Here is a 24,127-nt window from a genome sequence, read left to right on the forward strand (position 1 = left end):
ACACACACACACACACACACTTTTATACTATAGCACATAATCCAGATAAAGTGTAAGTATCTGCTTCATTCCAGTGCCCTCTGACGGGGGGTGGGGGGGATGAGGGGGTGGGGGGAGTAGGGGATAATCTCCCACTTTGGAAACACTGCCTTAGACTAAATAGCTGAATCTTGATTTTTTTATTTTTACTTTTCGAGCCAGAAGCCTCGACTGCAAAGGCTAACAACACCAGTATCCCGCTGTGTGTCTATGGTCCAAACCCACAACCAAGCTTGCTGCCTTCGCGTCAATGCTGACTCACAGCGACCCCTGTGGGTTTCTGAGACTCTAACTGTTTAATGGAGAGAAAAGCCTAGTCTTTCTCCCAAAGAGCTGCCAGTGGTTTCAAACTACTGATCACAGCCCACTACTTGCCACGACCCTACCAGGACTCCTTGTGTCGAAGGTAAATCCTCTGAATTACAGACTCTTGCCCTTGAGACCTCACCAACTAGATGCCCCCCCAAATTCAAACTTACTCAGAACAAAACCCAACCCACCCTCCCCCCACTCTACCTGCACACCCGGCTCCAGCTCTCTTGTGGCTCTCTCCCCAACTGTGTACCATTCACCAGTCAACGTGTCACTCACGCCAGAGGTCTGGGGTCCACTTTGACCTACTTCGCCCTCCTCGCCTTCCCTATGTTTATGCATTACTGCATCTTATTAATTGCATATTTCTCAACTATCCTGTTAATCCTGTCTTTTGCCGCCAGCCTAATCAAGCCCCCTTCAGTCTGCCTGGACAACAACTTCCAAGCAGGTCCTCAGAAATGTACACTGGCCTGATTCCAATTCAGGAGACCCAACATGGGCTGGTTCCACCCACCTCATAGCCTCCTGGCAACTCCTACCCTGCTGCTATCAACTGGGCTCCTGCCAAATGCTTTCCTTGCAGCTCTTCAAGTTCACTAAGCTATCCCCCACCACAGGGCCTTTGCACCTACAGTTCCCCTCCACCTGCCTGAACCACTAACTACACTCACACTTTCTTCTCACCTCAAATCTAAGAAGCCAACAGCGACTTGCAGTCTAAGTGAGTTTCCATGCTCTCTGCTTTCCAAACTACCCTGGCCTCAAAGGGCCTAATAAGACATGTGCATGTATCGGGGAAGGACCGTGCCAGGCAGGGAAGGCTGCACACAGGCAGCTGCAATCACACAGAAGAGTGACCCACCCTCAGCTACATACCCATGTTCTACGTCTTTGCGGACTGGTCACTAACAGCACGCCAAGGAGGAGGCTCTGCTGTCTGCTGCGGGGTTGGGAGGGGACCTGCAGCTGTGTACTTACAGACAGCGCAACAGCCCACAAAGCCTGGAGCAGACTCTGAATTACCCTCGCCTGGAACTGGCCTATTTAAATACCTCTGAAAAGAATGAAGAAGGAAAAAAAACTTTGAATAGCTGGAATTTATTTTTAAACAAGAACATGTTATAATGAAGCAGTTTCACAAAACTTCAAACCAGAGCAGGCAAGTGTCTTTATTTTAATAAGGCATCTCACTTGCCCTTTCCTGGTGACTATTAGAAGGCGAAGCCTGTGAACAATTAAAGCAATGTTTATGATACTTTCATTATTGCTTTCTTTCTTAAAAGAATTATAACTATTCCATTTAAAGTAGTGCATTGGCTTTATGTGTGTTCACGAAACATACAACTTCCTTTAACAAGAAAAACACAAACAAAAAGGTCACAGTAGAAACCAAGGACCTGCCAGGTTGTCCGGGGACTCACCATGGGCTGTGGCTGGGGACACGGCCTGCCTCTGTCTGAGGTGCCAAGTCGGAGGAACTGGAAAGGGGCGGCGAGAAGCACCCTGGCCAGCAGGCCCTGCTGACTAAAGCCACAGGAAAGGAAGCTCATCCTCACCGAGCACTTGCTGTGCTGCATGTAGAATCACACCTCGACTCATTGCCATGGCCCGACCTCCTCCTGCCTGCCTCTCCCCTCTGCTTTCCTCTCGCCTCTCCCGGCTGCCATGACAGGATCTGGCTCTCGCTGTTACCACTGCCTGTAATACTCTTGGAACTTTGAATGGCCGGATCTATTTTGTAATTAAGATTCAACTGGAATATCACCTCCTCAGCAACAGTGCTCCTGGTCTAAAGCAGCACCCCATCCCACGCATCCCGGCTCGCTTTACCCTAAAGTGGCCCGTGGCTGGCACAGATGGTTTGTGCTCAGTTGCTAACCTAAAGGTGGGTGGTTTGAACTCACACAACGGCAGCACATAAGAAAGGCATGGCAGTAAATGACCTGCTTTATTCATCCTCTACCGCTATTGCCTGCCGAATACAACAGGTCCCCTGTTGCCTGCCTAATACTTGACATATTGCTGTTGTTGGGTACTGTTGAGTCAGTTCTGACTCACAGCGACTTCATGTTCAACAGAACAAAACACTGCCTGATCCTGTGCCATCCTCAGTTATTATGTTTGACCGCATGATTGCAGCCACTGTGCCAATCCATCTCAGTGAAGGCCTTCCTTTTGGCCGCCACGCCACTTTCCCAAGTAGGATGTCCTTCTCCAGGGACTGGTCTCTCCTGAGAGCCTGTCCAGAGTACAGAAGACAAAGCCTCACTATCCTTGCCTTTAAGGGACATCATGGCTCCACTTCTTCCAACATAAATTTGGTTTTTTGGAAGTCCATAGTACTTTCAACATTCTTCTCCAGCATCATACTTCAAATGCATCGATTCTAATCAATCTTCCTTAGTCAATGTCTGACTTTCACATGCATTTGAGGGCAAATGAAAATATCCTGGCTGGGGTCAGGTGCACCTTAGTCTTCAAAGTAAAATTCTTGCTTTTCAACTGTTTAAAGAGGTCTATGCAGCAGATTTGATGACGTAAAGCATCAGGACCTGCATGTACTAATGGAGCACAACGGAAAAGGAAAAGAAGCAGCCGCAAACATATAGTAGTAATTAGAACTGGGAATGTTTGAAGTGTGAATCTGAGAAAATGAGAAGTTGTCAAAAATAAAATGGAACCCATAAAGAACAATATCCTAGTCATTAATGAGCTGAAGGGAACTGGTATTGGTCACTTTGCATCAGACAGTTGTATGGTTTACTATGTCCGGAATGATACATTCAAAAGGAATGGCATTGCAATCATCCTAAAAAAGGAAGGACATTTGAAGATCAATTCTGAAGTACAATGAGGTCTGTGATATCTATCCACATACAAGAAAATCCATTCAATACAATTATTGTTGAAAATTTATGCATGAACTATTAAGCTCATGATGAAGAAACTGAAAAGTTTTACCAACGTATTCACTCTGGATCCATCAAACATGCAATCAAGATGCAATGATAATCATTGGAGAATGGAATGCATAAGTTGGAAACAAAGAGGAAGGAACAGCAGTTGGAAAATATAGCCTTTGTGATGGAAACGAAGCTGGATATCACATGAGCGTTTTGCAGGACCAATGAAGACTTCATCACAAATGCCTTTCCTTCACTAGCCCACCAGCAACTACACACATGACCTGCACAGAAATCAACATGACTCCATCTGTGGGGAGAGTCCAGTTCACTATCAGCAGCCAAACCAAGACCAGGGGCCAACTGGGAATAGACCATCAATTGCTCATATATAAGTTCAAGTTAAAGCCAAAGGAAATTAAAACAAGTCTGGGAGAGCTAAAACACGACCTTGAACATCTCAAGAACAGATTTAATGCATTGAACACTAATGACAGGAGATCTAATAAGCTCTGGGATGACATGATCATGCCAAGAACATCATACATGAAGGCAGCATAAGGTCATTAAAAAGACAGGAAAGAAAGAAAAGATCACAGTGGATGTCAGAAGAGAAGCTAAAACTGGCGCTTAAACATAGAGTAACTAAGGACTCTCAAGGACATGACATCAGGTTGGGAAGCAGGCTTATTCACAAGCTTTGATATGCAAATCACATAACCTTGCTTGCGGAAAGGGAGGAGGGCTTGTAGTATTTGATGATGAGCATCAAGGACTACAGTCTTCACTACGGATTACAATTTAATGTAAAGAAAACCAAAATCCTCACAACTGGGTCAATAGGTAATGGCATCGTGCTAAACGGAGCAAAGATTGATTTCTCCTTGCTTGGATCCACAATCAATGCTCACGGAAGCAGCAGTCAAGATCAAGTGACGCACTCGAGTTGGAGCAGAAGATTTGCTGCACGATGAATGAACATGGCAAGACACTTTTTTCTAACTGTCCTTTGACTTCCTCTAATCACCCTGTTAAGTAAGCACAGTTTTTAACCCGCTTTTGCAGATGAGGAAACGCATCTCAGAGACGTTAAGCGACCAAGGTCACGCCCCCACTGACAAACCAAGGACCTGAACTAAGCTTTTCCGACTCAGTTGGAGAACTCTGCTAAACTCTGCCCAGGGTTTTCTCAAATTCCCTGATACGGAAAACCTCCTTGGCTTTTACTAAAATGGTGGCTGAAAACAATTCTCTGTCCCTGTTGACTGAGACTCAGGGATCTTGACTCAGGAACGTCCGACAAGCATCCGACCAGATTCTTAACAGCCCACCCCCAAGCCCAGTTGAGTTAGAGAAACCATGAATTCGACCATGCTAAGCCCAGAATTTCACTGTCAAAGGAAGGCAAGGCGAGAGCAAAGGTTGCATGTAGTAACTTATTCTAACCCTGGGCAAGATGCAGGAGCCCAAGCCCAGAGAGTATGGAGTGAAGGGATTCTGGGTGAAAGCTGGAACAGGGGCCAGAGCCAGATAGCTGGGCTCACAAGCTGGACAGGCAAGAGAGCTTACTGGTGGGGAAGGATGGTATCTGTGAGCCTCCAATCCCACATGGCCACTAGAAGGGATCTCATGTCTAATACCTGGGTGCAAGATTGCCTTCGCACGCAGAAGCAAACATGCTCTCTGGCCATATGCCATTAGGCCTGTGGACCTCCTCTGCTTCTAAGCTCCCACTCAGAGCATCCTCCACAGGAAGCCCTGGCTTTCCTGTCCCAGCCACTTCCAGTTGATTCACATGCAGAGTGTTGGTGATATGCACTTATATTAAGAAATGGAGAAACAGTTGAGTTAGTTTTGTACAGTGTGTCCACTGTTCTGGTAAGAACCAAATACCTATGTAATATGATTGATAGGAGTTGTATAATTTTGATAATACTACACATGTGTTAAATATCCTTATATGGGCATTTTAAACAGACATTACATAATATATATAAACCATAATCTTCAGACCAATAATTTAACATTTCAATTATCTTTACTTAGATGTATATTAAATATCAAATCCAGTGGTTGATTCCAATTCAAAATGGCCTTCATGGACAGAGCAGAACAGCCCCGTAGGATTTCCAACCTGTTGTCTTTTTGGAAGCAGACAGACACATTTTTCTCCTGCTGAGTGGTGGGTTTAAGCTATCAACCTTTTGGTTAGCAGCTAAGCCACCAGGACTAACCACTGTGCCACCAAGACTCCTATGCATGAAATAGCAAATTGGAAAAGACAATAAAGGGGTAAAAAAACCTTCATATTGTAGTATATTTAACAATACTCTGAACAGGGGCTCCTTGCATTTTCACTTAGCACTGCATTATCTCGCCAGCCCTGAGTATCAGTGCTGGTTTGGGTTTGTAAGGGCAGAGGCGGGGCCTTTCAGCCTCACACCCATCACTAGGCCTGGCAAAAGGAAACATCAGTGGGTTTGCACAATAAGAACTTGTTGGCTAGATGGACAAACTGACCAGGGGGTGGATGGACTAGTGTGTGGACCCATGGGCGGAGAGATGCTCTTCCAGCAGCCACTCTGGCAGCGCCCCTCCCCCTGTACTTCTGATAGGTCATCTTTAGTGGGCCAAGTGACACCCACACTCAGGTTGGACAGAGCCTAACAGCAATGTCCCACTAACCAAGCACTTTCTGCACCAAAGCCATTTCCAATTGGTGCTCTGACCCTGGCTGGGTTCCCACTTTCTAACAGTGAGACCTCGCCTTTAGGTCCCTAGATAGCTGCACCCCATTGTTTTAGGGCCTGTCAGGGCTCAGGCTCACAGCCAAAGCACATTCCAAGGCCTCTTTGTTGACAAGCACTTAACATTCAAAGAGATCATCGCCCACAGCTAAGCAAAGGAAAATGACAACACCCACAGGGGCTACAGGCAGTGTTTGGGGGCAAGGGCTGTTTCGGAATCTGTGACAGGTCCCCTGTGCTGAGTCAGCTTCCCCCAGAAGCTCATGTGACCACTGAGGAGTGAACTAGTGTGTGAAGCTCATCTTCTCCCCACTTCCCAGAGAATCCATCTCTTGTGAAGACTTCCTGGCCTGGCAGTACATGGCTGAGATCGCATGCCCAGGCTCAGGCCCTCCCAGGACTCAGTATCAGATGAGATGTCCCAATAGGGACAGGGATCTCACCTGGCACAGTGCCCAGTGTGTGCCACACCACTGCATTCCAAAAACCTCATTTGTAACCAAGTCACCGTTCCTGGAAGTAATAACATGGATTCAATTTCACTCAGAAATCTTCTATTAATGAGAAGGGTTTTTCACACAACCACCTGCAGTGTGATGACGGTATGCTAGGGGATCTGTAAGTTCCCGAGTCTATTCTGGGCAGGACCCACACTGACTCTGGCTCTCACTCTAGGCAGCTTTCACCCGAGGCCCACCCTGGCCACCTCCATGCCTACTTGCCACCTAGCAACCCTGGGTGCCCCCTGACCACCTCTCTCGCCATGAGGCATGAGGTCGAAGGTGTCAGAGGACCAAGGCTTCACGTGGAGATGTAAAAGGGGGTGATGATAATAGCGCAGGCCCACTGAGTACTTACTATAACCCGGGTAGTGAAATAAGACCCGTATTAGCCCTCAGAGGATGCTAAACTCACTAGTCCAAATTCGTAGGAAAGGAGAAAGGGCAAGTACATGGGATTCAAATCCAGGTCTAACAGGGCTTACTGGCCCGCTCTTCATCTCTGCAGGATAGCATCCTATGCTGCAAAGGACGGAATGTGCCTTTGGTCAGGCATCAGGTGGGGAGGGCACGGCTTACATCTCGTAATGGTCATCCTATCTAGAGAATGGTACTCCCCCGCCCCCCCCCAAAATCTTATGTATTCAGGCAAAAGATCACCAGGAAAGTGTTAGAAGCAGCCTAGCAAGGGCTGAAGAGCAGTTCTAGAAGCCACACCAGTACTAGGCACTAGGTCAAAACTCACTCAAGCATGGCCAGGTCGGTTGGCAGCTTGATGTAGGCTGCCCTCCTCCGAGGTGGGGCAGGACTACTCCCAGGGGGCTGCACAGCCACCCCGTTGTCACCCTTCCAGGAGAAGACACCACTTGGGCTACAGTGGGCATTTCCTTGACATAATGACCTCAGCTGGCCAGGCGAGCGGTCTTTGCCCAGGGGGAGGGCTTTACGAACCACTGGCACTTCGTAGGAGCAGGGACAACTGCCTTGACAGGTCCACCCTGAGCCTAGAAGCTGGCTCTGCCCGCTGCTCAGACATCGACCCGAGGTTGACCTCGGGGATTCCAGCCAGCCTCTCCAAGGAGGGCTCATTGAGCCTCCGGAGGACAAAGCAGAACAAGGCGGCGCCTCTAAATCAGTTCCAGCAGCTTCAGCGTCTGAGGGTCCCTAAGACCATTCTGCGTAAGGAGGGCAGGGGGCAGGGGGGGATTGCCTAGGGCTCAGGGTTGCCCACACCCACCCAGGCAACCAGGGCGCCTGCTCCATCTCTGGGTGCCAGAGCTGAATCTAGAGCTCTTAACTGACACACTGGGGGAGATTTTCAACCACCTTGTGTGTCTCTCTCCTGACTTGTTTTATCATCAGGGATCATAAGAGCAGTGCCTCACAGAGTGGCCAAAGCTCATGCAGGTCTGAGACGTGGGCTCGACCCTCAGGAGGCTTTCAGCAAACACTCCACTCACTCCCTAGCCTTCCAGCCCTGCTGTCCATCAGTCTGTGGACTCCGAGAGCCATTCAATGCTGGGCTGAGAGAATCCTAGAGCCGAATGGGGCCTGAGCCCAGGCATCCGCCTGTTTGCCACCGAGAGCTGAGCAGTCAGGATCCTGGGCTCCAGCCCCAGCCCTGTCAGCCTGAAGCGGCGGAGTCTCGTACACAAAGGAATGAGAGGAGACCGGTCTTCTGAAGGGCAAGTTGGCACTGGCACATCTCGCTGCAGCCGACTCAATGGGGACTGGTGTCAAAAGCATACACTTGACTTGAGATGGAGGGGTGAGAGAGCTTGAGGAATTCCATGGGGAAAGGGTCTGGAGAGAGGCAGCGTCCTGCAATTTTGGGAGGCTAAACAGAAGTCTGCCAACAGCACTTAGAGAGCAAGGATGTTCTGAGTCCCTGCCTCCTCTTCCATCAATCTCTGCCTTTGCCTCTGATGTCCTTCCTGAGCTGAGCATCGTTGCGGAGACAACAGGATATTGCAACTTGGCTGTAGACGTGACGCCCATGCTCAAGCCAAGGAAAAAGCAGGGCAGAGGCAAAGTCGCACCGAGCCCAAGTGTCCAAGATGTGTAGACAAGCAGGGCCCAGGCCACTGCTTCAGAGTTGCAAGATAACAGTAATGATACAGACACAATCTCTTCATGCAAGTCAGACTGCGAGCGCATTGCAAGGGTCTATCCCGGGAGGAAGCTGAGGCTGTGAGAGGGAAAGGCTGAGCCCCCACAGTCAGTGGGGGGAAGAGCCCGAGGCACCCATGTCACGGGACAGGCAGGCTTACTTCCTGTGGACCCTCCTCTCCTGTGTTCACCTGAGGCTAAGAATGAGATGGCTGCTTGCCCTCTCAAACCTTACATCACGCCTCTCTTTGGTGTTCAGAAGAAGGGGAAAAGTTGTCATCTTAGTGACTTAAGCAAAAAAAAAAAGTCCCATCACACTTCAGTCAAATTGCGTTAAGAACGTAGCTGCTAACTGAAATGTCGGAAGTGGGAACCCACCAGCCAGTCAATGGGAAGAAGACGAGGGAGCCTGCTCTTGGAAAGATTTAATCTCTGAAACCCGATGGAGCAGTTCTGTTATGTCCTATGGGGTCCCTATCGGTTGGAGGTGACACTCACAGCCGGAGCCCTGCTGAACACACTGCCAGTGACAGCACGTGGCTCGGGGATGAGACTCTGAGGCAGGAGAGGCGACCACAGACCAACTCAGGATCTGCCTTCCAGGCTGTGCACAGCACCTTGACCTTCTCTGGTCAGTGGGGCCCCACGGAAGGATGGGAGCGCAACAACACCAACACAACGAGGTCACAGCAAGGCCTGGGTCGGATGGGGTGCGCGGGACGGGAGTGGTCACAAGCCGTGGGGACAGGCCTCCAGCAGCGTGTCTCTCCAGAAGACTGCCAACATGCAAATGCCAACGAATCTTCTCAGGGCCTTCATGGCCTCCTGCGAGCATTTTCAGAATCTCCCTGGGTGTCCTCGCCTCTCCTCTCAGCTCTGCGCATGTGCAGACTGTTCCGGCCACCAGCTCCCCTGAGCTAGGGAGTCGGCCCAGCTCCGTGCAGCTGGAGCACAGGGCCGCGTGGCACAGCGAGCAGGCACTGGGGCTTCAACTGGCAGAAAAACAAGCTACCAGGAAAACATCAAATTTGCCAAAGCCTTCCTCCCTTTATCTATGAACAAGCAAAAAACTGTCTATCTTCTGAAACAGGAAATAGTTAAGGATACAGATCATGCCTTGTGTTTCCTCGATGAGAAACACAGAGGCAGAGGGAGCTGGGCTGCAAGTGCTCGTTTTACCAGGAGGTTTGGGAAAGCTGCTCCGTCTCCCTGGGCTCTTGATTTTTTTTGTAGAAGGAGCCGGCTTTTGAGATGGGGCACATCACCACAGCTGCTCATGGATGAAGCCCTCAAGATGCGGGCCTCTCAAACGCCAGCTGCCCAGCTGAGTTTCCCCAGCTGTGCCCGAGACAGCGCCAGCTACTCCGTATGCAGCACTCAGACGATCACTTCTGAATCAAAAGCTTATTAAAAAACAAATCCTATCTATTTGCCTCAGTGACCTTTGCCCACAATTTTATTCAGCAAATATTTTTTATTGGGGTGGGGGGCTTCTTGGGGCCCAGGCCGAGGGTGAGTGCTGAGAGCACAGGGAGAGGAGACGTCCCTAACCCCCAGGGCTGCGCACAGTAGGAGATGGCAGCAGGGTTAGGGTACCCAAGGAGTAAGACTGTGGCTTCAGGGCAAAGCTGGGACATGGATGCATCAGGTCACATGTCACAAACGCTTTCACCAGAAGCAGGTGAAACTTGAGCCGGGTTTGAGGGATGCAAATGAATTCCCAAGTGAACACATTCCAGGTAGGGAAACAGCTGTGCAAAGGCTCCACCTCAAGAAACAGCACGTGAGTGTTTGGCAACTATGGTGAGGAGGGCACGCCAAGCCACTGGGCCCAGGGCAGGGCAGGGCAGGGCAGGACGAGCAGTGTCTGCAGGCCATTCTAGGTGTCACGGGCTTATCTTGTCCTTGTCACTGGGCTTCCAAGCACAAAGGCAACAAGGCATGAAGAAGAGCACTTTGTATAGTTGATTTCCTTTTTCTTTTGTAGGTTTTTAAAAAATAACTTGGAAAATTAATTTTACTATGGACTTGATGCGAAGGAATCTTCTATCAAATTATGGATGTTTCTGTATAAGTTTTATCACCAAATGTTGGGTACTGTTATATAACAGAACGGAACACTGGCCGGTCCTGTACCATCCTCGCAATTATTATGTTTGAGCCCAGGGCTACAGTCACTGTGCCAACCACCAAACAAGCATCGGATTTATCTATTATCTGTCCTCAAGAAGAGCCCTGGTTTGAAAATGTAAAAAGTGAAGGGAACTGCACGTGGATGAAGCCCCTGGTGAGTCCCCTCGGAACATGGACGGGGCTGTGAATAGCTTTGCTAGCATGCAGAGTGCACTGCAAAGTGGATTGCTGCAGATGCGGTTGAGTTAAACTGTAACACCCTATCGTTTGATTTTCCTTTTGATCCATTTAAATCTGGTCTAGTTTTTAACATTTTCTGCTTTTCAATTGAGATTTTTAATCTGTTTTACTTTTGTTATTCTTGTTCATTTTTGTTTGTTTTCGATGCTTTTATGCCTATGAAATCCAGGATACATTAATCTAGAGGCAGTAACTGGATTAATGGCTCCTGAAGAGGATGGCAAGAGAGGATGGAGGGAAATGGGGAGCTAAGAATAGGGCGAGCACAAGAACAAAGAAAATGCTCTACAACTGACTGTGGAGGAGTGTAGCACTCTTCTCGGGGTGACTGAACTCTTGAATTATATGAGATGACATGAATTATATGTCGATGAAACTTACAAAGTCTGAAAAGAGGAGCCCTGGTGGCATAGGGGTTACACGTTGGGCTGCCGATCACAAGATCAGCAGCTGGAAATCACCATCCGTTTTGCAAAGTAAAGCTACAGCTTTTTACTCCTGTAAAGAGCTAACATCTCGGACACTCACAGGGACAGTTCTAGTCTGTCCTGTAGGGTCGCTGTGGGTCAGAATCAACTTGTCGGCAGCAAGTTGGGTTTGGGTTTGGTCTGTCAATCATCTCAGAACGAGGACTTAGGGGCTGCAAAACATCTTTCCATTGAATCGCTCATTTGGTGTAGCTTCCCTATCCCAGCAGCTATTTCTTACTACTAAGGCCCACAATAGAGGTCTAGAACAAAAAGATGACCCTAATGTGTCTTATCAAGTAGTAAAATTTGCTGTATGCCCCTAAGTGCCAGGAGCTAGGCCTGCCCTGACCCCGTCCATGCCACACCACTGCCCATCCTCCTCCAGAGGCTGGACACAGCCAAGGGCACAGGGGTCACCAAGCACCTTCGCTGAATTCGGGACGCACAGGGAGGCTGTGAGACGGACCGTGGCCACAGAGTTAGCAAATGGCCGGCCTGGCCCCTCCGAACCCCGACCCCGACTCTGCCGCTGTGGTCTGGCTCTGACAGTGGTTTTCGGATGTGCCACCCCGCCAAGCCGGAGGCCCAGAGGCCCGGAGAAAACCATTTGGGGGGGGGGGGGGCCGGGGGGAGAAAACCATTATTAGCCAAATGTTTTCCCTGCTTGGCCACCGAGAGACCCCAAAGAGATCACCAATACGTCCGAGCCCTGCAGTTGACCATGTGAAAGGCAAAGCGGGGCTCGGAGCTCTGCACTCGTTACGCTCCCTGTCGGCAACGCCAGGCCCGAGCCTTCCCAGGGGCTTTTCCCAGCTGACGGCCGAGAAAGCCACACGGCCTGAGCAGAACGCTGACGCACCTCAGGACGGCAGGAGTTTCCCCCATCGTGGGGCTTAAATGGGTTTTTTTGTGTGCTCCTTCACTCCTTGTTCCCCAACATTTCCTTGCTCACTAATCAGCCCCAGCTGGAGATGGATGTGGGCAGCAGGGACAGGGGCTGGGCATGACAGGCTCCGGCAGGCCAGCCCAGGCCAGGAAGGGAATGCGACTGTTTATTTGGAATGGCTGTGCCCTGCCTCGGAGGGAGTTCAAGCGGTCAGAGGTGTCTGAGTCTATTAGTGAAATCTGACAGGGGTGTCACTGTGTTTGGGGAGAAGCCGTCCGGTTGAAAAGCCCCTGCTCCACAATGCCCCCCATGCCCAATAGGCACCAGCCTCCAACTCGGAGGCAGGGGTGGGAGGAGGTCGGAAGGAGTTGTGAAGCCCGACCTCCTCTGAAATGTGTTTTTATACGTTCCGATGCCTGGGGAAGGTTGTCCTGGGATGAGTGTCTGCTCCCGCGTTGACTGAGGTCTGCCCTGGGTGCCGGAGACAGGAGGGCGCATCCCCCACAGCATGGTCTTCCAGTCTCGGCACCCCAGGCCCGTTCTCACAGGAGAGGGGAGGATGAGCAGCTCCGGCCCCGGCACTCCCAGGCAGGCCTGTTCATGCTCAGCCCAGCTCAGCTCCTTGGTAAGCAGAGAGGGGCCGCAGAGCACTACAGTTCCTCTCAGGAAGGGCCAAGTTCAGAGGGGCTAAGGAACTGGCCCACTCTCATGAAGGACTTCGGTCTTCTTGGACCCCATCTGCTCTACCCCACAGCCTTGCCTCCACACAGCAGCACGCACCGCCCACTGCCAACTCACAGCAGCCTTACAGGACAGAGCTTCCAAGGGCTCTGTCGGAAAGGTGAGCAGCATGTTGAGGGAAGCCCAATGTCCATCTGCTACCTTAATACTTAACATATAAATATAAGTACATAGATCTATGTCCCTATTGTTATATAGAAATATAGTTACATATGTATGTGCTTGTATTTATACCTCTATAAATGTCCTTTGCCTCCTAGATCTTTTTTCTATTTCCTTTTACATTCCTCTTGTCCCACTATCATGTTCGACCTATTATATAAGATAGGGAAAATAAACAATCCGGAGGAGAAAACAACGGGACTGATGGTTCCTGGGAAACATGGGAGATGGGGAGGTGGGGAAAGGAAGTGGGGAGCCAACAAACCCAGGGACAAGGGAACACAGTGATCTAAAATCGCTGGCACCCGGTGGGATGTGATCAAGTGCAATGTAGCCGAGAGGAATTACTGAAAGCTGAATGAAGGTCTACAGGGTTTCTAAGACAGGAACAAACTGCCTCATCTTTCTTCTGTGGAGCAGTTGGTGAGTTTGAACTGCCAAACTTGCAGTTAAAGCCCAGTGCTTACTCAATCCAATGTGTCTCCAGGGTTGCTTAGCAGACACCGAGAGGGCTGAAAAGCAAGCTGGGGAAAAACAGTGCACCAAAGCAACAGATCTACCTTTACATCTGTATGTGCACTCCAGACCTGTAGGGGGGATGCTAACCAGCAAGTTCCACTTGTATAAGGAAGATAAGATTGGCCTCGGCTTCAGAATATGCCCCTCAGACACCCCGACAAGCTGGCCATGGCTGCCCAACCCACCTCAACGGTCCGCCATACTCTTCGTCCTAGTACTGCTGCCCCAAATCGTCAGTCGTACACCTTCTCTCTCTCGAGCACCAGGTACCACCAAGAGGCCTCTCCCAACAGTCTCTTAACCCTTAGCTCCTCTCCCCAGGCCTCAGATATGTTTGCTCCCAGAGCAGAAGACACCAGGTCACAGTAGCCCACTGAGGTCTATGTTAGGGAAAACAGCCTGTGTGATCCAAGGATTGTAAATAAATCCAAATTTGAAGGAAGGAATGGTGTCAGACCTTAAATTGTGAATATCTGGTTTGAAGGTCATGGATGACAGTGGAAACTCAAAACCCATTTGCAATGTCCCCACCTGGATGAACCTCTGATGAAGCCCCTCTGACCATAGTTGAGGGATGTGATTAACCTTGCTATAGACAGAGCTCTGTAAAGTCAATTGTGGCAGATGTAGTTAGGTTAAAATGTAATATCTTATCACTTGCTCTCATTTTTGACCTACATATTTTAAAGTTGTTTCTTTTTTGTTGTTGTTGTTGTTTTTTAATCATTTTATTAGGGGCTCATACAACTCTTATCACAATCCATACACACATCAATTGTGTAAAGCGCCTTTGTACATTCATTGCCCTCATCATTCTCAAAACATTTCCTCTCCACTTAAGTCCCCGGCATTAGGTCCTCATTTCTCCCCTCCCGCCCCGCTCTCCTCTTTCATGAGCCCTTGATAGTTTACAAATTGTTATTTTGTCATATCTTTTCCTGTCCGACGTCTCCCTTCACCCATAAAGTTGTTTCTGTTTAAAAGGAAAAACAAACACGTGAAGGGGAAATCCACATGGAGGAAATCTCCAGTGACTCTACCTCTGACTACAGACCAGGGCTGTGAACAGCCTGCCATCATACAGAATGCCTTGAGAAAGGGATGGTTGTGGGTGTAATTAGGTTAACATTTAACACCTTATCATTTGATTTCCCTTTTGGTCCATTTTAAATTTGTTTTAGCTTTTAATATTTTCTGCTTTCTTTTCTATTGAGATTTTTGCTTTACTTTGTTATTGTTGTTAGTTTGTTGTTTTTTAATGTTGCTCTGTATGAAATCTAGGATATGCAAATAATCTATGGAGACAATAACTGGACTAATAGTTCCTTGGGGGTACAGCAGGGGAGGCTGGGGGGAAATGGAAAGCTAATAACAATGCGTACAAGAACGAAGAAAATGTTCTAAAATTTATTGTGGTGATGATTGCACGAGTATTCTTGATGTGACTGAGCTATTGAATTATACGATGTGTGAAGAATCATACTGTTTTCAAAAAGGAAGGGACGGTGGAGGCATGTGTGATCTCTGCCTCATGGCAATTGGCCTTAGGAAGATATGGAGATGAACTCTCCTCCCTTGAGTGGGAGAAAGATAAGGCTTTCTACTCCCAGAAAGAGCTACCGTCGCAGAAACCCACAGTGGCAGTTCTAGCCTGTCCTGTAGGCTAGCTGAGAGGCAGAAACTCACAGCGGCAGTTCTACCCTGTCCTGTGGGCTGGATGGGAGTCGGCATGAACTCGATGGCAGGGAGCTGAGACTGTGGTCTGGGTGTAGCCAAAGTAGTCACATACGGATGCCATGGCATTTTCTCAGATAGATATAAATTTATCTTGTTTTCATAACTTTAGGCTTTAGTTTTTAGAATTTGCCCTTTTAATTCCTGGCTTACAGTGGATTTTTAAATGGTCCTTTTCCAGAACAAATGATCTACGTTTAGGAGACCTGCCGCGGGCAGAGGAAGAGCAGTTCATCACCTGCAGTGTACAGGGGAGACCCCAAGACTCGGAAGAGCAAGGCTTTGCATCCTGGTTCTTGATGACATCCACAGCTCCTGGCACCTAGCCAAAGAACAGCTTTGAAAAGAAGCCTTTCTTTTGATCGGTCCTGTTTGGTCAGGAAGAGCACTGTCGCTCCAGGAGGAAGCAATAGCCACATCACCATAAAATCAGAGGACGGGAAGACTCGAATCCCAAATTCCCCTCTACCTAGGGAGCTCTGGCATACTGTAATCCCTGAAGTGTCCCCTTTCCTAGGGCAAACTAAGCACAGACAGGCATGGAATCCACAACGCTCCTTTGGCCTCCTGTCCCTCAGATGCCCCACCCAGCAAGCCAGACAGCTTCAGGAATCATCTCAAAAAAGGTCAACACTCCAGGTAGCTGCTCCCAGTTAGCACTGAATCCTATCATCTGTAGAGCAATGGAAAAAAAAATCATCTCCACCAGACGAGCCAGTCAGGGTGCGATGCAGCAACGATGAAAAATACAACTTTCCTCTCGCTCCTAAATGCTCCCCCCCCCACCAGCCCCCACTATCATGATCCGAATTCTACCTTGCAAGTCTGGCTAGACCAGAGGATGTACACTGGGTACAGATAGGAACTGGAAATACAGGGAATCCAGGGCGGATGATCCCTGCAGGACCAGTGGTGTGAGTGGCGATACTGGGAGCGTAGAGGGAACGTGGGTTGGAAAGGGGGAACCGATTACAAGGATCTACATGTGACCTCCTCCCTGGGGGATGGACAACAGAAAAGTGGGTGAAGGGAGACGTCGGACAGGGCAAGATATGACAAAATAATAATTTATAAATTATCAAGGGCTCATGAGGGAGGGGGTGGGGAGGGAGGGGAAAAATGAGGAGCTGATGCCAGGGGCTTAAGTGGAGAGGAAATGTTTTGAGAATGATGAGGGCAATGAAGGTACAAATGTGCTTTACACAACTGATGTATGTATGGATTATGATAAGAGCTGTATGAGCCCCTAATAAAACGATTAAAAAAAAGTATCTCCACCAATCAGCCCTGTCCCTGTTAAAGACCCCAGCACCCTAATGCAGCCTCACTGGCTCCAACTAGTTTCAGTCCCACCCTCCAACTCCCCTGGAGGAGAAGGGCAATCAGTGAGGCTGTAAGCTTTTAGAAAGCCACAAGAGAAGCTCATGGGGTACACAAGTGTCAAAGCCACTAGATACCTCTGAAATCACAGCCAAAAAAGCTACGGTGCCCGAAGGTGGAGGGAGAGAGAGACCCCCGCTGGGTCACTGGGAGTGTGCCGAGAGAGAAGGATCATGAGCAGATTGTGGGGCTCGGGAGGAGTCTTGGATAGCTCAAGTCAGGGCGCGGCGATGACACAAACTCCACGTGTTTTCAACGTGCGGTCCTTCCAGGTCAGAAGAAGGTCCTTGGGAATACATCCCCAGGTACCTGCCTCCGTGGTTCACCGAGGGATTGTAGAAATGCAGGGTGCACAGGGCACCTCACTTGTTTACTGTGGGATCTTGTAACCACTTCCCCTCCTGGAGCCTGAGCTTCTTCATCTAGCAGGAACACCTACTGCGGAGGCCGCCAACAAGTGGACGTTGCAATCATGGTGGAGCGAGAATGTGTCAGAGAATGTGCAGCAGGGTGGAGCTGAGGGGCGGGGCAGCAGGAGAGCAGGGCAGCCGATGAAGGGGCCAAGGGACTGTGGTCCTCCAATGCCAGAAAGGCCAAAAGGAAGGATAGGGCGAGACTGACCTTGAGGGCAGGAATTTCAACACTGTCGCCGAGATTGATGGAGCCCGAGAGGATGGTTCCCGTCATCACAGTGCCTTGGCCCTTGATGGAGAAACAATGGTCCACAGACATGAGGAACGGTCCTGACGGGTCTCTCATTGGGATGGGAATCTGCGACTTCAGGAGCTGGAAAAGAGAGACTGGTGGCAACACCCACAGGGGCCATACGTGTCAGGAGGAACAGCAGGGACGGGAAGGCAGAAGAGGGAAGAGGCTGTGGTCCCTCGGTGTATCATATAGGCCAGGGGAGCGCCAGCTGCAGACCTACTCCCTGGCAATCCAGGCCAGCTGTGCCGAACAGGACAATTCCCTGATCAGACACAAGTCTGGCCTCGCTCTGCTCTCAGCTCGCTCCGCTGAGGAAAGGAAAGGGGCTCTTGGAGCAGAGTCCCTGTCCTCTCGGGCTGGGCTGACTGCAGTCTGCAGGCCTCCACACAAGCCCAGAGGCAGTCTGCTGGAACACACCTTGGCAGATTGATCCTGGACCTCATATGCTTTCTCACCTTGGCATATCGATCCTGAAATCAGGTGCTTTCTCAGTTCTTGATGCCTTCAGAATAGGCAGTACTTTGGGGCCTCCTCTCTCAGCACCTCCCACCTCAGCCCAGGTTCCAGCTACAGATTGGTCATTCTGCACCCCACCCCCTCTCCATATGGGCTTTTCTATCCTATGCATGTACTCAGCCACCACCACAGTAGGCATACTCTGTTGTGGTCACCTGCTTTGTTGTCCTCCCCTGGGCTGGGAGCACTTACAAGTACCTCCACGACCTGGCACTGGACCTGAGCCAAAGACAAGTGACTAGCAGCTCCAGGGAGAGAAGAGGAAGGGCTGCTCCCAGGGCCACTGCCTAGGTTTGCTATGGGCAGCCCCAGGGCTGCTGGGTCCCAGAGCAAGGAAGTACAAAGCCTTTCTTCCCAACCAGGGCAGCTCATGGGCCACTGCTCCAAGTTCCAGCCAACTTCTGCAGGCGTGTCAGTGCTCTGGCCCACCGCTGCGGGTAGTCCTGCCTTTCCTCCTCCTCTGGCTCTTTCCATTTGCTTCCAACGTCAACAAGCCCATCTTCCTTATGCCATCTAGTGCTCGAGATGCTGTCGGACTTAATCACCAACACGCACGCCAAAATTTCACATGCAGTCTGCCTTTTACTTTGCTGCTTTCTGATTCCAAAAGGGGATTGGTCATCAAATAGTGGTGGTAACGAACATTCCACAGTCTTAGTCTTGTGATAACAATTCATCTGGGAAAAGACTAGAGATCGAATGATCGGCTTTGGTCTGAGATTTATGTAGAAACTCCTTAAAGGTCTGTTAACATCCCTCACAATAGCATCCTTGTGGACTGTACTTTTACAGATCGCCCTCTGCTTCCAGACCAGGGCTCTCAGGAACCAATGACAAAGTAATAAAGGCTTCACACAAAAAATGTCGGGTGTTTGTTTGGCTAAGTCAGCAGTCAACCCAAGCAGAGTCCAGCACATTGGCTGTGGAGCTCACAGTCCAAGGGGACAGCAAAGCAGATCCCAAGAACTCACCTGGATTGAACCCGGGCCTGCTATTTATGCATTAAGATACTATTTGTGCATTTAGATGTCTGAGGCAGGTGACTTAACCTCTCTGAATCTTAGATTCTTCCTCAGTGGAATGTGGGTAAGTAATTTAAGCCTTCCAGGCCCAATGAGCATGTCAATGACAACACATGTAGGGCTTACACATAATCATCAGAGCCATATTAATATAACTCTTTTCCAATGTTTAACTTATTATCTCATTTAACCCTCACAACCATTCTACAAGGTAAAAGTCAATATTCTATTCCTCTTCTGGTTCATTTTACATATAACTCGGCTGGGCTATGATTCTCTGTGGTTTGGTTAGATACGGGATGGGTTGCTATTCTATATTATAATGTAATGTAACATGGTGTAATCACCTTCAGTGATATAATCTGATATGATCCATCAATCAGTTGAAAGGGAAGTGTCTTCAGAGGCCCAGTTCACTTTCAGCATAAATGCTACTCTGGTAGGGCTCACTCACTTGAGACCCTGAGTTCTTCTTGTTATCTTATCTACAAATCTTGAGACACAGCCTGCAGAAGTCTCTGGCCTGAAGCCTGACTTACAGATTTTGAACTTGCCAGCTCCACAATTGTGTGAGCCAATCCCTGAACTAAATCTCATCAATATCTACCTATAAATGTCTCAGGTTTTGCACCAAACTCATGCCAGTGAGTCAATTCTGACACATAGCAATGCTATACAAGGTTTCTGAGGCTATAAATCTTTATGAGAGAAGATAGCTTCATCTTTCTCCCAAGAAGATGTCAATGGATTTGCAGGGTGGACCTGTGGCTCACAGTCTAATACTTATCCAACAAACCTACCAGGCCTCCTCTGTGCCCCTGTAGAAACCTCACAGTTAAACATGTTGGTGGCTGGACTGGTATCTAGCGCGCTCCTCTAGGAAACACAAACTAAGACATATTGGTACACGAATTTCACATTCTAAAATGTAGAAGTGGTTTTGTAATTGGGTAATAAGTGTAAGCTGAAGGTTTTTGAGTTTTGTTTTTCAATTTTTCCAATTTTTATTTATTTATTTGTTTTTTTTTTAGTTTTTTTTACTATAAATTTAGGTGGTGGTTTACATTTCAGATCAACTTTGTATTCAATAGTTTAAACTATTAATCAAACAGCCTGCCACCTGCCCCACCCAATTAGTTTACCCCCCACCTGCTCCTTGATTTCTTTTCCCCCTCTTGTGGCTCCAGAGGCAATCAAGAAAGAAAACTGTCCCCTGGAGCCAGAACCCCTGATTTTGAAATTCTAGCCTCCTAACGAGTTAAAAAAAATTAATTTCTGTTCATTTAAGTCACTCACTTGTGACATTTCTGGTATAGCAGCACAAAGAAACTAAGACAGTTCCCTGCTTCATTGGTAAAGAAACAGAAGCAAGAGATGAAATCCTTCACCCAAAATCAGAGAGACAATGAGAGGTAGCGCCAAGACTTTTTAAGACTGGCATCTAGCTCCTCCCTGGACACCCAACCAATGAGCACCACTCTTCTCTTCCTCACTGTTACCTCTCTGGGTGGTGTCCCTGCCACGACCACTCTCTGCTGGCTCCCCCTGGGCCCCTAGCTCGATGGCTGAGCTCCCTCCCTCCCTTTGTGCATAGCCACTGAGACCACTAGACATCAGCTGTTCTGACCTGCTACACATCTCTTTCACCCAGCTTGGCCTGGGGCCAGCATATGGCAAGGATCCAGTGCAGCGTGAAGAGGTGGGGTGGGTGGCGCGAAGTAACCTCCCAGCTGGAGGAGCTGCTGTCTGTGAATGAAGGATCTGGGGAGGGAGTAACTCACATCTCCTGAAGGTCCTTTGATTTTTTGTTTTAGTTTATTTTTCAAGGAAGGTGATGGAGGAAGGCTAACAGAACCAACGTGGGGTGTTCTGGCCTGACTTGGTCCTCTCTTCCTCTCTCAGAGCACAGTGGCACATACTGGCATCTGCTAAGGCAGGGGCCAGAGGGCAGCCAGGGTCAAGCTGAAAGTACCTCAATAAGCTCTGAGATGCCTTGTGGAGCTTCTGTTTCAGGGGCATCTGGTCCTCCAGGCTTGGCTGCTACAGGTATAATCGGTGCCCCTCGGAACCTACAATGGAAAACAACCCCTGTCACAATTGCAGACTATTAGCAAGGGCAAAATATGTCTATGGAACAATGGTGAATGACCACGTACTACTGGGTATCTCTCTGAACCCCTCCAGAAGTGCCTCAGGAGGAGAGTCTCATTCATTTACATTTTGCTGGAGAGGAAATATAGGCCTCAAAAGGCAGATGCCCTTGGGTAGTGGGGGAACAGGGCACTAACCTACCCAAGGGGAGGGTACTGCTTATATCGCTACAGGAAAGGGAGAGAGGGACCAGACTTCAACCCAGTGTGCCAAGATGTGAATGCAACACACTGGCATGAAGCAGCAGAGAGGTCTGCAGGGCTGGCCCCAATCCCAGCTATGTGGACACCCCACCACCACCACCATACCCAGAAGAATGCACTTCAGAGGACAGCAGTGAAGCTGCAGCTCGGGAAGAGGGGTGTGTTGGATCAGAGCACACAGGAGCAAATAAAGAAGGAAGGAGAGAGTGTGGAACACTTCTTGCCCCACCAAGGCCCAAGGATGATTTTCCGCCTCGGAGCAATCAACGCACAGAGAGGACCTTAGGACCGGTCCCACCATGAGACACATCCCAAGTTGACACACAGCTCTACGGGGGACAACAATGGAGGCACAGTGTGGGAATTGTGCCCAATCTGAGCCCACCACTAAGGGCGTGCAACAGAGCACCAAGGGGAGCAAAGCAACAAGTCCCCAAGAAATACCAAAAATAGACTTGGGGGCCAGGGTGTGGTACCCAATCAGACTCGACTGGAAAACACTCATAAAGGTCAACATACAGACCCGGAATTATTTATAGGCTTTTCTTTTTCTGCTGTTGGGTGTTTTTGCTGTTGTTATTGTTGCTGTTTTGGTTTCTGTTGTTATGTTATGCTTTGTCTCGCTTTTGTGCTCATTATTGTCGCTAGCTGTCTATGTGGGTAAGATAAGCTAAGGTAAACAATCTGGAGGAGAAAACAATGGGACTGATGGTTCCAGGGGGACACAGGAGAGGCGGAGGCAGGGGAAAGGGAGGGGGGTGCCAACAAACCCTGGGACAAGGGAACAACAAGTGATCTAAAATTGATGGCAAGGAAGGCATAAAATGCCTCTAATGATTGACATATAACCTGTGGGAAACAGAAGGATTTCTCCCAAGTTGTCTCCCCCAAATATATGCCAAACATAGCTGCTTGGGAATGACTATGCATTTGGAGGTCATCAGGAGTAGATCAGGGGTCATTCTCCCTAAGAGCTATCAGCCATCTAGAGCAAGCAGTCACTGCTGTTTATCCCACAACAAATAGGGCCCACTCCCTTCTGATAAGGATAGTAGTTGTCTGTCTCCTTGTAGGAGACACCAGAGAGGTCAAACCCGCCCAAGGATGACCAAGGTTAGGCTGCCATCATGAATCTAGGGTCCACCCATCTTGTCACATGTATACCCCTAGACCTTCCCATTCCTATGGGCACACCCCTAGCTTATCCCCTTCCTGTCATACTTATGCCTATCATACATCCCTTTCCCACGATGTGTATGCCTATGGTACTGCCCCTTCCTGTGACGTGTGGTTACCTGTAATCATGCCCTCTTAATGAGATATAACCCTTGGTTAGCAATAAAGTAGGGGCTCTCCTGCTCTCGCTCCCAAGGCTCTCTCCTGCTCTCGTGGCTGGGCTCCCCCCACGAGGACCACCAAGCAGGGGCTGAGGTGAGCATGCTACCATAAATTGTGTCTGACTCCATTATTCCAATCTCTCCTCTACCTCTCATGCTCTCTATGACTTTACTATAATCTTTAATTATCGCTGTACAATTGCACCTACCAGACCTGTGATGATTAGTTGGGGACCCCCCTTCACCCCACAATAACCCACCCAGCCTGAAATGCTAGGAGGACCGACAAAAGAAAAGTGGGTGAAGGGAGATAGTGGTTGGTGTATGACATGACAAAATAATAATTTATAAATTATCAAGGGTTCGTGGGGGGAGGGGGAATGAGCTGATACCAAGGGCTCAAGTATAAAGAAAATGTTTTGAAAATGATGATGGTAACATATGTACAAGTGTGCTTGACACAATGGATGGAAGTATGGATTGTGATAAGAGCTGTAAGAGACCCCACTAAAATGATTAAAAAAAATTTTTAAAGGCAGATGTTTTAAATTGACAACAAAATTTAAAAGGGTTTTCTCAGATCTTAAACTAAATCTTTAGGCCCCTCCCATATCAGTGATCCCTGGTCTCAGCCTCTGAATAGAAGATCTCCTTAAAAAGGGCAATCCAGAAACAGCTCAGCCATGGGGAGAGACGCCAGAAGTACTAGCATCCAAAAAATCTCCTAAGGATGCACCTGGACTGTATCTTCACCGCCCCCATGTCTCAATGAGGCGTTCCTGCTGGGACAGCACAAATCCCACCACGAGAGCACTTTCTCTTTAGAAGGAGATCCTTCCTATGAGTGCACACTTCTCACTTCAATTTTAAAAGCCACGTAATGCTGTCAGGATCTTAAAAAACAGCATAGAAAAGAGAAAACAAATAACCCATAATCCCACCAATAATTCTCTCTCTGCACTGCCAAGGGATTATGTTTTTGTTTTGTTTAAAATATGCACACAATTCTACATCCTGTTAGTTTATGTACATTATACAATAAGGAGTTTTCTGTTGAGTGATAACAACCACAATAACTATAATAATTTACTTAGCTAGGCCCAAAGCACAACACTATGGAGTTCGCATTGTTTAAATGAGAAGGTTGGGGCTTAAAGAGGAGAATTAATTTGCTCCAAGTCATTGCCTATACACCACAGAGTCAAATTCAAACATACCCCATTTGACTCTAGTGCCAGGACTCTCAGTAGCCATGTTACACATCTCCGTCTCCCCGAGCCTCCTCTTTCCATGTTGCTAATGAAGAGGTTGC

General features: G+C 48.7%; 1 protein-coding gene across 1 annotated transcript in view; it reads right to left on the minus strand.

The window, feature by feature from the left end:
* The window catches only part of EEFSEC (eukaryotic elongation factor, selenocysteine-tRNA specific), a 315,381-nt gene that overhangs the window by 158,817 nt on the left and 132,437 nt on the right, over positions 1-24,127 (minus strand). The window contains exons 4-5 of the mRNA XM_030885558.2: positions 21,097-21,193; positions 17,500-17,664 (exon numbers count right to left, since the gene is read on the minus strand). Of these exons, the coding sequence (XP_030741418.2) occupies positions 17,500-17,664; positions 21,097-21,193 (262 nt within the window). The remainder of the gene's footprint in view (positions 1-17,499; positions 17,665-21,096; positions 21,194-24,127) is intronic.

Source organism: Echinops telfairi, unplaced genomic scaffold (assembly GCF_000313985.2).
Source record: "Echinops telfairi isolate 266 unplaced genomic scaffold, ASM31398v2 ScPeMD7_31;HRSCAF=116, whole genome shotgun sequence".
NCBI lineage: Eukaryota > Metazoa > Chordata > Mammalia > Afrosoricida > Tenrecidae > Echinops > Echinops telfairi.